Raw genomic sequence first — 13781 nt, forward strand, 5'->3', positions numbered from 1 at the left:
TCGCACAGTGAAGTGAATCTCATAGACTTTAAGGCCAGAAGGGACCATCATGGTCATGTAGTGTAGAACTCAGATCTCTTCATTCAGGTGCCTCCTAAAATCCCATTGCTTCCTTCATGCCCACAAGAAATTAACTGTTAAACAAAACCAAAATCCATTCCCTCCTCTGGACTATGCAGTTAGTGTCTGCTCTCATTCCTGTGCCTGTCTTTTAGGTCCTGATCCTGCAAACACACACTCCCAGGTGTAAATGCTTCCACCTATGCACTCAATGGGTCTGCTCATGGAAGTAAGCATTGCCCTGAAGATGTTTTCAGGATTGGGCTGTTATATTGTAGGCTCGTCAGGCTAGGGATTGTTTTGAGACCTGTATTTTATACAGTGCCTAGCACATTGTCTTTGCTTAACAAATAATGAATCATAATAACAAAGGGGTGCTGCATGGGATCTCACATAAGCATTTCTGGATGACTCTGATAGCAACCTCATGTGCAACCGAAACCCGCCAGAACCAAGGCCCCCAAAGTGGCTCACAAATCTTTACTACTTGACCCTGGGGACACTACAGGTTCCAGTGGGCCCTGTGGCTAGGAGGTTTAGCTTGATGTGGAGCATTGCATATAGGGATCTGTAGTCTCCACCAGCCAGCCAAAGATCAGGATGGATTTAAGAAGCTGCTAATTTGGCTTTTGTCAGGGCAACTTTTGGGAGCCCCTTGAAGAAAAGGACTTGTTTAAACAAAGAAATGATTGGTGCAACAAGATGAGCTGAATAATTGTTTTCTGCAGTTATGAGGTGTTTATATTTAATTTTCCTGTCTGTCACTGTTTGGGAGGGATAACGGGGCACTGCTTTAAATTGCTACCTCCATGTCTTGAAATAACATCCAGAGACATATTTACCTTGACTGCTATGGAGTGTGGAGGGGACGTAGTCTGGGGGCTAACGTGGCAGCTTCACTCCAGGCTCTACTTTTGATCCCTGGTTGAACTGAGTTCAGAGGAGGAGCCAGGAGACTGTGTTTGAGCTGTTGATACTGTAGCAGAGCTATTTTTATCATGGCTTTGGACCTGCAATTAGCCAAGTGTTACCTAACAGTGAAATCAAGGTGAAATCATAGAGCTGAAAAGCCATAAAGAGCAGCTGTTGACATTTTCGCCAGTGAAATATTTGCCTGGAGGAGGAAGCAGTGGAACTAGACCTTTCATGGCAGCACAAGATCACTGGACTTGTGTTTTTCAGTGTAGTCACAACCCTTTGCCAGTCATTTGTACAGTATAGGCTTTGTGGGGTAGCCTCTCCTCTTCCTCTCACCTTGTCCGCAAAGGAAGCAAAACTGGGGAGGTTCCTAGCACAATTCTCTGAGAGGATTTGAGGAGTTTTTCATAACTGGCTTCCCCAAAAGAAGATGGAATTAGGAAGATGATTCATAGATTCCAAGATCAAAAGGGACCATTGTGATGATGAAAATAGAGGGACAGCTGGAACTGTTTAGACAATAGCTGCCAATCATTCTCATGATATATTGCTTAAGCTTGTGGCTAAGGCACAGATCTAGGAGTCAGAACTCCTGGGTTCTGTTCATGGCAGTGACACAGGCTTCCTTTGGGCAGGTTACTTAATTTTTCTGTGCCCCGATTTCCCCATCTATAAAATGGGCATCATAATTTTAACACTCCCAAGAGGGCTCTGAAACTTTGATTTCAGTATTAGTCTGTAAAACACTTTGAGATTCATGGTGGAAAACCAGAGTCCAACAGTAAGTGTATTTTACTATGACTTTAGTCAAAGAAAGATAAAACATGGATAAGTGGTTTGACAGGGCCATTTTTTTTAGGGTGATTTCTAGGATCCTGCAAGAAAGCCCCTGGGTCCAAAACTCACTTTGGGGAAAAGGTCATTATAATATTATGTTGGTTTGAGGTGTGATGATGTTCTGTTGTGATGTCATGACATGGCTTCTTGGTGTGATCAGAAGATGATATACAATGATGAGCATCCTGAGGTTGATGACGTTGCGTTGAGCCACAGCAATGTCCTGATGTGCCTTAGTCCATGGCTGGAGTTCCTACCCATTGTGAAAATACAAATAATAAGTAATCATGATGACAGGATGATATTTTGATGAGCTGTGATAATTTTATGCTCAGTTCCATGTCGTCAGCTTTGATATGACAACATTGGAATGCCCTGTCAAAACGTGTCATTGTGACAGGTGACATTTGAACGCGGTGAGCTTTTCCCTGGGGTGAGTTGACACGTTGGGGGTAAGCCAGCAGCGTGGCGACATGCTGCAGGGCAGTGCCACATTGCAGGACGACCTCCTGAAATTTAATAGTGAGAAGTGTAAGGTTATGCATTTAGGAATTAATAACAAGAATTTTAGTTATAAGTTGGGGACGCATCAATTAGAAGTAACAGAAGAGGAGAAGGACCTTGGAGTATTGGTTGATCATAGGATGACTATGAGCTGCCAATGTGATATGGCTGTGAAAAAAGCTAATGCAGTTTTGGGATGCATCAGGAGAGGCATTTCCAGTAGGGATAAGGAGGTTTTAGTACCGTTATACAAGGCACTGGTGAGACCTCACCTAGAATACTGTGTGCAGTTCTGGTCTCCCATGTTTAAAAAGGATGAATCAAACTGGAGCAGGTACAGAGAAGGGCTACTAGGATGATCCGAGGAATGGAAAACTTGTCTTATGAAAGGAGGACTTAAGGAGCTTGGCTTGTTTAGCCTAACTAAAAGAAGGTTGAGGGGAGATATGATTGCTCTCTATAAATATATCAGAGGGATAAATACAGGCGAGGGAGAGGAATTATTTCAGCTCAGCACCAATGTGGACACAAGAACAAATGGGTATAAACTGGCCCCCAGGAAGTTTAGACTTGAAATTAGACGAAGGTTTCTAACCATCAGAGGAGTGAAGTTTTGGAATAGCCTTCCAAGGGAAGCAGTGGGGGCAAAAGATCTATCTGGTTTTAAGATTCTACTTGATAAGTTTATGGAGGAGATGGTATGATGGGATAATGGGATTTTTGGTAAGTAATTGATCTTTAAATATTCAGGGTAAATAGGCCAAATCCCCTGAGATGGGATATTAGATGGATGGGATCTGAGTACCCAGGAAAGAATTTTCCGTAGTATCTGGCTGGTGAATCTTGCCCATACGCTCAGGGTTTAGCTGATCGCCATATTTGGGGTCGGGAAGGAATTTTTCCTCCAGGGCAGATTGGAAGAGGCCCTGGAGGTTTTTCGCCTTCCTCTGTAGCATGGGGCATGGTTGACTTGAGGGAGGCTTCTCTGCTCCTTGAAGTCTTTGAACCATGATTTAGGGACTTCAATAGCTCAGACATGGGTGAGGTTTTTCATAGGAGTGGGTGGGTGAGATTCTGTGGCCTGCGCTGTGCAGGAGGTCGGACTAGATGATCAGAATGGTCCCTTCTGACCTTAGTATCTATGAATCTATGTCGGGTTGCAGCCCGATGATGTCACGGTGTGAGGTCAGGACGACGTCTGAGCATGTTCTGCTGTGTCCCAGCAGGGCACGGGGCGGTGACGTGCGGGGGCATGGCGCAGCGGGACCACGAGGCCCTGTTGCCATGGGATGATGCGGCCGGGTGACGCATCCTGGGGCGATGATGCGAATGTGTCGTGCTATGACGTGATGCATGAGGTCACTTCGCAGCCCATCAGCCTATTGGCCCCCGGCTGCTGTCTGCCTTGATGACAGGACCCGCCCTGCCTGCCAGTTGGACTACAATTCCCATCAGGCACCTGGGCCGTCGCTACACCGCCAACGGCGCCTCAGGGCGACGGGACTACAATTCCCATAAAGCCCCGGGCGGCGGAGCGCCGGAAACTACCACGCCCATGATGCACCACGGCACCGGTACGCCGCGCCCTCCCAGTTCCCGCCCCCCCCGCTCCCTGTGCCGTCTCGCCCCGCCCCCTGGCTGTGACGCGGTGGGCTCTATAGTGACGCGGTGACGTTGTGGGGGAGGGGGGAGTTCAGCGCGGCGGAGCCGGTGTCTGCGGCGGACGGAGCGCGGAGCCCAGACCCCTCCCCCATGGCGGCCAGGCGGCTGCGCGCGCTGCTGCGGCCGGGGGCGTGCCAGGGGCTGCGGCCGGGAGCGCCCCCGCCTGGCAGGTGAGAGGGCCCCGCGGGCCGCCGGGGGGAGGGGCCCAGAGTGGGGGTTCATGGAGGGAGGGGCCAGAGTGGGCGGGGCCACGGGGGCCAGGGCCCTAAGAGGGGGTCTCTGGGGGGAGGGGCCACGGGGGCGGAGAGGGGGTCTCTAGGGGGAGGGGCCACGGGGGCAGAGTGGGAGGTCTCTGGGGGGAGGGTCAGGACCCTAAGAGGGGGTCTCTGGGGGGAGGGGCCATGAGGGCAGAGTGGGAGGTTTCTGGGGGGAGGCGCCAGGGCCCTAAGAGGGGGTCTCTGGGGGGAGGGGCCATGAGGGCAGAGTGGGAGGTTTCTGGGGGGAGGCGCCAGGGCCCTAAGAGGGGGTCTCTGGGGGGAGGGGCCATGAGGGCAGAGTGGGAGGTTTCTGGGGGGAGGCGCCAGGGCCCTAAGAGGGGGTCTCTGGGGGGAGGTGCCATGGGGGCAGAGTGGGAGGTTTCTGGGGGGAGGCGCCAGGGCCCTAAGAGGGGGTCTCTGGGGGGAGGGGCCATGGGGGCAGAGTGGGAGGTTTCTGGGGGGAGGCGCCAGGGCCCTAAGAGGGGGTCTCTGGGGGGAGGGGCCATGGGGGCAGAGTGGGAGGTTTCTGGGGGGAGGATCCCAGAGTGGGGGTTTCTGGGGGGGAAGGACCCAGAGAGGGGATCTACGGGAGTGGGACACTTTTATGCTGCACTGGGGGCACCGGAAGAGGCAGTGGGGATCCGGCCAGCTGGTGTTTTAAGTGTGAGGGACCCAGCCCACACCCTGGGGCATCTGTTGCCAGAGAGATGGTCTTGTGGACAGCTCCCCTCCCAGCCTCACAACGTTTCTACGGTAACTTCAGTGATTGTCCGTAGGAAGCAGTGATGCGAGGGGAATTCTTCCCCGACACTTTGCTTCTTTAAATGGAATTTAGCATCTGGAACCAAAGAGCCAGATGTGAGTAGCTAGCTGGCTGCAGACCCTCGGCAATACCCCAGTAAATCGCCTTAGCTGGCTGAAGACTAGCTGCAAGGGCTTGGTAGACCACGGGTGATCTATGGAACATGCACCACGCACAGGCAACCACTGGCTTAGTAAAACTTGCTGGGTCTAAATGGGATCTAGCATCACTAAAGCAAGGATGGGTCCAGCCCTAGCCCCTGGGGTTTGCTGGATGGCACCAGGCCTTTAGGTTTACCCTTCAGGGTAGGGGAGGTTGGTGCTGGTTTTTTTAGCAATGGAAGATGTTATGATAACATGTAATGAGCCTTCCAGAGAGTGTCCTGCTTTGCAGGAAGAGGAAATAGGATCCAGATTCAGCAGCTGACCTCCTTTGCAAGTTTCTAATCGCATGGCTGCAGCCCTGTGATCAGATGCTAGTTAATGGGCGATTGCCAGAGATGGCAGTTTGTAAAAGTCTCTTCAGTCGGAAAATACGATGTTAACTTGACTTGATGGTCTGAATTCAATGTTACCTCTTGCCCAGGCTTTGCAAATGAATGTCCTCCCTTTCAAAAGGCCTGGAAGTCTTGAGGGCGTGCACCTCCTCCAGCGATGACCTCTGGTGGGAGGTGCCGTGCCAGGAAGTTGCTACAATGCATTGGTCTGTCAGCAATACCTGGGGCTGGCTGAGCAGTCCTGATCCTTGGCAGGTGGGAGCTGGGGTATATGTGTAGGTGCTTTTCAAGTTCAGATCCCTCCGTTAGCACAGGGGACGCTCCCAGAGCTTGGAGCGGAGAGAGTTTAAGTGGCGTTGTGCACAGCTTTGAAATGGAGCCAGGGCAGCTGCTTGTCACTGGCGTGTTGGGTATAAGAGATGCCGTGTTCCTCAGGGCAGCAGCCCTCTCCTATGCATCTGCACAGCACTAGCACAGAATAAATAACAGGAGGTGGCACCTTGCAGGCAATTTTTGAGTGTGTTTGCTTTGAGACGCAATATGGGAGGGCTGGCAAAGCACAAATTGCTGACGGCTGTGCTCTTTGCTGCATGAATTCTGCTTGTCCTCTGCTGCACAGTGTCAGGCATAGATATGGCTCTGAGCTTGGGAGTCTGTCCCCTGGAGAGTCTGTCCATCCACTCAGGCAGGGCTGAGGGGGCCCAGGTGATCTCTAGGCTCATGTAGATCTCAGATGCGATACCAAATCCGAACCACCAGCAACGTCCATTGCACTTTCCTCTGCGCTGGAAGGAGAGGGGGCATCGGGCTATCTGAGCGTGGAGTGGCCCCAGAACACTGGAAAAGAAAGACCTTTCCCCTCTGCTGGTGCCTCTGGGGAAGAGGATGAGTGACCCATTTTCAGACACACGTATTTATAGATGCAAGTGAACAGCCTGAGTGGAAAGTTTCCAGTGACGATGGAATGCGACCTGATTGTGCTGAGTGGAAGCTGCCGGGGTGTTGGAAGGAAGTTCCTGAAGGCAGGATTGAATCTCGTTCCTACTGTCTTTATAATGTCCAATTGCCACCCTTCCAGCCGATTCGGAAGCTCGCTGGGGGGTTGTGAACTTCAGGACTTTTTGTTTGTTGGCATTTAACCAATGGGATAAAATCCGACCAGTCTGAACTGTGGGCTGGGAGTCAGGAACTCCTGGGTTCTATTCCTGGTCGTGGGCGAGTCGCATTGCTGCCCTGTGCCTCAGTCTCCCCAGCTGGGTATAGTCACCTCCTGCGCAGAAGGGGCGGTGATGACCAGCGTGTGTTTGTAAAGCACTGAGTGGTCTGTTGCTGGCTTGTACGCAAGTGCTGCCTCTAGCGCCAGTGTCAAATGGTGAAGAAGGGGGAGTGTTCACAGTCTCACTCTGGATCGTCAACGCTGACTTGAGGATTTGGGGAAATCAACTGTCTGTCCAGGCTGTTGTGGGAGGCCAACCACACCACCAGTGCAGCTCAAAGTGGGTCCCTGCTGAAGGTGGGTCTGATCCCCAGCCTGCCAATGAAACGAGCGGAACCCTGCTCCTGGTGTGCACAAACATTCCAGCGGCAAGGGTGCGAGGGCTGTTTGTGGGAGAGAGGTCACATGTTGCTGGCTTCCCGTCCGTGTTTGTGATTCTCCTCTTTTCTATGGTTGGTGTGCCAGGCTGTGGGGATCAAGGAACAAAAGCACCAGCTGAAATTTCATCAGGGGGCGAGGTCCAGAGGATAAACTCTGAATGGGATACAAGGGAATTAGGGGCATGACCTGGGTAGTGAGCTATGTCTCTGACAGGCTGGGTGACATGGGCAGATAAGTCCTGTTTTCAGTCAGTACCTTAGTTTCCCCACTATCAATCGGAGATAACACTGACCCGCCTTGCCAAGGGTCATGGGAAGAACCCAAAGAACCCAGCATAAATAGGTCGTAACCAGCCCACAGTTACTGTCAATGACCCAATTTTTCCAGAGCGCCTTTCGTCCAAAGATACCAGAGCAGCTGAAGATTGCTGAAAGGCGGCCGTGCTGGGGAAGCAGCAGCCAGGGCTGTGGATCCAAGAGGAAATCTTGGCCAATCGCTGCTCTTTCAGAAAGTGCCAGGCATTGCTAACGTCCCGACAGGGCAGGGCAAACCAAGCCTCTGGGCCTTGTGACATCCTGCCAGGGTTTAGAACGCTGGCTACCGCTCCTCCTCCTGAAATCTCTGCTTGGCAGCATAGCCAGCAGGTATGGTTACGCAGCGATGGGTCACTGGTGCAGCAAGGAGCCTGCGGGAGAGCGGAGGAAACCTGCCAGGGTGGCACATTGCTTCCCCTGCCACCCTCCTTTTCAAGAAATCCAGATACCCTCTGCCCCCACACCGCTGCCAGTGTTCGCAGTGCCGCCGCTCCATATTGACGCGGAGGAGGGGAGAACTCAGCAGGGTGCCCTGTGTTTCACCAGCCACCCTGACTAAGGAGATGGGCAAGCGTGGTCCCTGTGCCTCATAGCGGGCCCTTCCCAGTGGCACCCGCCCCCCATGCCCCATCTGGTTCTAGGCTCCAAGGGCTTGCCACTCCTTATTGGCTTTCAGCCAGCTCAGCTGAGTGCTGTTCCTGTGAATAGAAAAGGAGTACTTGTGGCACCTTAGAGACTAACAAATAGTACTCCTTTTCTTTTTGCGAATACAGACTAACACAGCTGCTACTCTGAAACCTGTTCCTGTGAATGAATCTCTCCTCCTCCTCCTGCTCTGAGCTGCCCTCCTGATGGGCAGGTTAATGGCAGCTGTTGCATAAGGCTGGCTGGGCACAGGGGAGGGGCCGCCTGCCTCTTGACTCAGCAACAGGTGATCTGCAGCAGGGAGGAGAAGATCAGGGTCTCTCTTGGTGGAAGCCCTTGGAGCCCTCCCCAGCTGCCTCCACAAAGATCTAAGTGAGCACAAGCAGGAGGTGATGTAAATTGCCACTGTGTCTGAGCGTAAGGCCTGTAGGAGAGCCAGCCGCTCGCCCTGCCCTACCATGGGAGGCTTGTTTGGGGCCATGAACTGCTGGCTGGGAGCAGGGCAAGTGAGCTAGTGGGAGCAAGCTCTCGTCTGAGCCAGGGCTGACCCCACTCCAGCACTGTGCTGCAGGGAGCAGGTTGAGTGATGGAGCAGGGGACGCTCTCCCCTTGGGGACAGTGCAGATCCCAGAGCTCCTGCCCAGTGCTGTCTGTCAGATGATCAGACTTCAAAGCTCAGGTCTGGGTAATTTGTGCTCATTACTCCTGAGGGCATTCTGCGCCAAAAAAATAAAAATGCTGCCCACAATATTTTAAAATTCTGCAAAATTCTGCAAATTTTATTTGTAAAATAAATGTGGAGGCTCCAGCATGGCATTGGGGAGCACAGGCCACTAGCTGCACATAGGTGGGAGATCAGTCTGCAGCTCTCCCGAGACACAGACTCAGCGGTGAGGCTGCACTCGACCCTCACACAGCGCAAGGACTGGGCCTGTCCCAGAAACATCCAGGGCCCTGCCCCTCCGTGCCAAGTGCACCAAGTATGCGCAGGCAGGCTCAGCAAGGCAGGATCCAAGTGTGGAGGGGGTTAGTGTGTGGGGGGGATCCAGGTGTGGATTGAGAAGGTTCTGTGTGGGGCAATCTGGGTGCATGTGACTCATTGGGGGATCCAGGTGCGGGAGGATCTGGATGCACAGGGGCTTGTTGGGGGATGCTGGGTGCAACGGTAATGGAACTCTGCCGGGAGGGTCTAGGTGAAGGTGGTTGGGGCTCGGGGCGGGGGAGTCTGGGTGTGGGGGGCTCAGTGGTGAAGTCCAGATGCTGAGGGAGTGGGATTGGTACAGTGGGGATCCAGGTATGGGTGGCTTGTTGGGGTGGTCCAGGTGCAGGGGGAGTGGGCTTGTTGTCAGGAGGGGGGGGGTTCTGGGTGTGTGGGGGGGTGAGGCTTGGCAAGAGGGTCTGAGTATGAGGGGGTCTGGATACACAGGAGTTGGACAGAGGCGGGAGCAGTTCCCTGTACAGAAATCCCTCCCCCTGCAGCTCGGGAGTGATGAGTGCAGGAAATGTGGTGGGGGAGGGGTGAGTTTGCAGCGTTTCCTACAGCGGGGGGGGGAGAAATCTGGGGTGGGTCTGACATGGCCCTGGATGGTGGGCAGGGGAAGAGGAAGTCCCATCCTCTCCAGCCCAGCTGGGACTAGCAGCTGAGCCCAGTGCAGGGTAGGAGCTACACAGCTGGGTCTTCCCCAGCCGCCCCCCGCCCCACAGTGATTTACCTCTCTGCCAGCTGCCCTGGGCACCCGAAACATACTGATGAGACAGGTCGTATGACTGCTTTTGTGGCTTCCCTTTGCTTCCCCATCAGAAAGTCATTTTTCTGCAGGGAAGCAAAGAAATCTGTGGGGGACATAAATTCTGCGCATGTGCAGTGGTGCAGAATTCCCCCGGGAGTAGCTCATTAAACAGCCCCTTGGTGGGAGCAGGCGGAATCGTCACTGTGATATGGGAGTCGGCGTCGCTCCTTGCCACAAATTAGTCGGTAGAGTTGCTGTGTCGTTAAACCGCTGCCAGGTCCCAACCCAACGGTGGCTGCATGGGAGCGGTGAAAAGATCGCAGCATGCAGCTTGGCCATGCAGCACTTAGGGGCCGATAGATCCCCAGGGGAATGGGATTGGCATGCGAGAGGGAATTCCCTTGTCCCTGGCTGGGGAGGGTGTTTTGTCTCCTACGTCTCCCTCAGCCCCACTCTGCGTTTAGTGGCCTTGGGCTTAGCTAGTCTCAGCATCAGGTGACCTCTCCAAAGGGAGTAGCCCTCACTCCTTTCCTCTGCCTTGCCAAGCGAGCGCCATTCGGTCTCTGCTAATCCCGACCCGTTTCCAGTTGCAGGGCCGTGTCTCTCTGTGGGATTCTGCTGAGCCGGGTGCCTTGGGCACTAAACAGCCTGGACTGGACCCAGCACAGCCGGACGTTCATCAATCTCACAGGGCCTTTCACCAACAAAAGGAAGGAGTATTCGGAGCGGAGGATTATAGGGTAAGTGGCATTGGTTGTGTTCCCCCAGAGGGGGATGGGACGGAGGCGGGGCTGGAATGAATGCAATAGGGGCTTGCCCTGCACGCTCCAGCATACTGTGTCTTTCACCTGCTTGCCCCAGCGCTGGTGGCAAAAGGGGAGTTTGGTCTCCAGGCCTCGGTCAACCCTTGACCTGTCTGTGACGTGACGCGTGCACCGCGAACCGGATTGAGACCCATGAAACTCATTGCACGTTGTCGGGGGGGGATATGGATGACACCAGCTGCTGGGGGCAGCGGAGTTGAGCCAGCTTTGAACCGGTGCCGCAGAGGCAAACGGTTCTCTAGCCTGTCCCCGATCCCCCGCGCTGCCCTGTGCCTGCAGGACGGCTGCTCTGAGTCAGCCCAGACGTCTCCCCCGGCAGGTACTCCATGCAGGAAATGTACGAGGTGGTGTCCAATGTGGATGACTACAAGCACTTTGTCCCCTGGTGCAAGAAGTCGGTGGTGGTCTCCAAGCGCACGGGCCATGTGAAGGCTCAGCTGGAAGTGGGCTTTCCGCCCGTCCTGGAGCGATACACCTCCATCGTCACCCTGGTGCGCCCACACCTTGTCAAGGTGAGGGCCGGGAGCGCCCAGGGATTCTCAGCGTGAGGGATGTGCGGGGTTGGGGGCGCTCAGCCGCCCAGGGAGCCTGGCTTCCCAGTGCTCTGGTAGCAAAGCCCCTTGACTGACGCTCCTGCTGTCCCTTCTCAGGCCATCTGCACTGACGGGAGGCTCTTCAACCATCTGGAGACCAGCTGGCGCTTCAGCCCCGGCATCCCGGGCTACCCCCGCACCTGCACGGTGGATTTCTCGGTAAGTCCCACCCCCTCCCACATCCCCCGTCCCGTCGCCACACTAGGCCGTCCCTATAGTGAAGCCACTGGGGATGGACCAGAGAGGTGGCTGCCGGCCAGCCCATGCTGTGTAATGGACAGGTTAGAAGCACCTGACCCCGGGTCATTAGCCTCCAGGAGGAGACCGAGCCGGGAGGTAAGCGGGGCACGAAATGCTGCCATCAGCCAGCGAGCGAGCGATTGCTCTTCGTGTCTCGAGGGAGAGAGAAACAAGAGCAAATGTTCCACTTGGGCACATTTGTCTGAGAGGCAGGGCCTGGTGGAGCGGGGAGTCAGGACTCCTGGGTTCTCCTCCTGGCTCTGTCAGTGACTTGCTGTGTGAGCCTCTTGGCCTCAGTTTCCCCTCCTGGGCCGCGGGATTTGTGTGGAGGCGACTATTTGCTGCGTGCTGCCGATGATGGCAGGTTGCCCGCTGGGTGTTGCAGAACATGGGCAGCCCGGCAGCCTCTGTCTCCCCGCCCTTTGTTTCAGGGGAGGGCTCTGCCCTGGCCTGACCTGCTCTGCCAGCCCCTCGTTTCTCTCTCCTCCCCAGATCTCCTTCGAGTTCCGCTCCCTGCTGCACTCGCAGCTCGCCACGGTCTTCTTCGATGAGGTGGTCAAGCAGATGGTGGCCGCTTTCGAGCGGCGGGCGGCCAAGAACTTCGGGCCGGAGACGCGCATCCCCCGGGAGCTCATGTTTCACGAAGTTCACCAAACGTGAGGGGGTCGGGGCCACACGTGCAGACTCTGTCGGGGCAGCGGGAGGCACTTGGACGCCCTGCCCACCGCCTTTTTAACTATTTATTTGATTTCACTCTCCTGACGGTGTCTCTAATTTATCTGCTGTGCCGAGAATGGGGACGTACCCGGAGTGGCTCGGTCTGGCTGCCTCGGAGCGTCCCCCAGGCCTGCCATCTTGCACAGAAGAACCACACTGGCCCGCTGGGCTCCATATTTTTGTAGCTAATTTTATTTTAATTTATTTTATTTTGGGGGCGGGGGTCTTGTTTAAAATCCCTCCAAGCAGGGAAGAGCAATCCCTGCCTATTGTTGATCTATAGGAATCCTCGTCCTTCCCTCTGCGCGGCCCTCGCGGCACAAACCAGCAGGGCTGCGTGTGCCAGCCCCTCCTTGGTCAGACTGCCTTTCCCCCAGGCCTTGGGGAGAGGGGTAGGGCGGGGCCCGGGCGGTGCGCACATGGACTGGACCATCAGGGTCTCTGCTCGCCTGCCTGCGGGCGGTAGCTGTGCCTTTGCGGGGTGGGGTGTGTGAAACAGATCAGAACCTTCTCCCCATCCCAGGGGGTGCCGAGTGCAGGCAAAGGGCCTAGCAAATGTTACAGTAGCTGCGTGCCACTCTGAGGAACGTGGGAGTTACATTTAGTCTGGAAGCGAGTGCTGAGGGCAAGTGTTGCATTATCTGGGGCCTGCAGAAGGGGGCAGGGGCATGGGCGTGGCCTGGTTGGCGCCCCTGGCAGAGAGCGGGAATGGGCAATTCAGCCAGGGCAAGGGACAAATGCCATGAGGGCAGCGTGGGACTCGGCTGGCAGCTGCTCCACAAGCCTGGCAGGTGGGATCCCGCTGAGCGCTCCCCTGGGTAGGGAGATGGCACGGCTACACCCGGCCCCCATAACGCTGGCCCAGCTCTCGCCCAAGAGGGAGGCTCCGGTGGCTGCTCGAGGCTCCTGGCCCACGTCTCCCTTGGGAGAGCCACGCGGGCGGGAAATAAGGACTGCGGGACCCAGGATGGAGGCTGCGTGGGGTAGGGGGCAGAGACCCCCAGCGGAGGTGATGCCTACTGGGCATCCGGCCCTGGGGAAGCCCTGGCAATGGAAGGCTGGAGGCTGATTTTGTGTCCACCCACTGACGCAGAGTCCCAGATGCTGGAGCCTCCCCTTCCGCTTCTCGTGGGGGGGCACCTCCTCACTCTCCTCCCAAGCTCCCAGAAGCCTGTGGGACATCCACAGGAGCTGGAGATGTGTTCGGTGGGGGGCTTCCCCTCCGGCTGGCAGTGGAAAGCTTTAGGCAAGGGGAGCAGGGCCCCAGTTCCCAGGGGCTCCAGCCCCACAGCAGAGCCGTCCTTGGCCAGCACTGCTACTCTGGCTGTGCCCCAGCCATGCGGTGAGCAGGGCAGGGAGGGGGTGAGAACACCACTGTTCTCCCCCCCCCCCCACCCCCGGCACACAGCAGCTCTGTCTGGGGAGCGTGCCCCGTGGCTGGTGCGGGAGATAAGTGAACAGAGCCCCATTGTCCTCCGCCAGTGGAGGAAGGTCACGGAGCGGAGCGTGCAGAGTGCTGGGGCGGGGAGAGGATCCTGCCTAGAAAGGGCCTTGTCACCTTGAAAAGCAGCTGCAGCTTAGCTCA

At 55.6% G+C, this 13781-nt stretch overlaps 1 protein-coding gene across 2 annotated transcripts; it reads left to right on the plus strand.

The window, feature by feature from the left end:
- Positions 1-773: 773 nt before the first annotated feature.
- On the plus strand, positions 774-12412 carry COQ10A (coenzyme Q10A). Of its 2 annotated transcripts, none has more exons than XM_043506510.1 (5): positions 774-795; positions 10410-10562; positions 10966-11158; positions 11297-11398; positions 11972-12412. In XM_043506510.1, exons 1-5 carry the CDS (start codon positions 791-793, stop codon positions 12137-12139), a joined length of 621 nt encoding a protein of 206 aa, XP_043362445.1. In that variant the 5' UTR covers positions 774-790; the 3' UTR covers positions 12140-12412. The 2 variants fall into 2 exon arrangements, with proteins under 2 accessions (XP_043362445.1, XP_038234214.1); XM_038378286.2 differs by lacking the exon at positions 774-795 and adding an exon at positions 3880-4151.
- Positions 12413-13781: the final 1369 nt, after the last annotated feature.

Source organism: Dermochelys coriacea, chromosome 20 (assembly GCF_009764565.3).
Source record: "Dermochelys coriacea isolate rDerCor1 chromosome 20, rDerCor1.pri.v4, whole genome shotgun sequence".
NCBI lineage: Eukaryota > Metazoa > Chordata > Testudines > Dermochelyidae > Dermochelys > Dermochelys coriacea.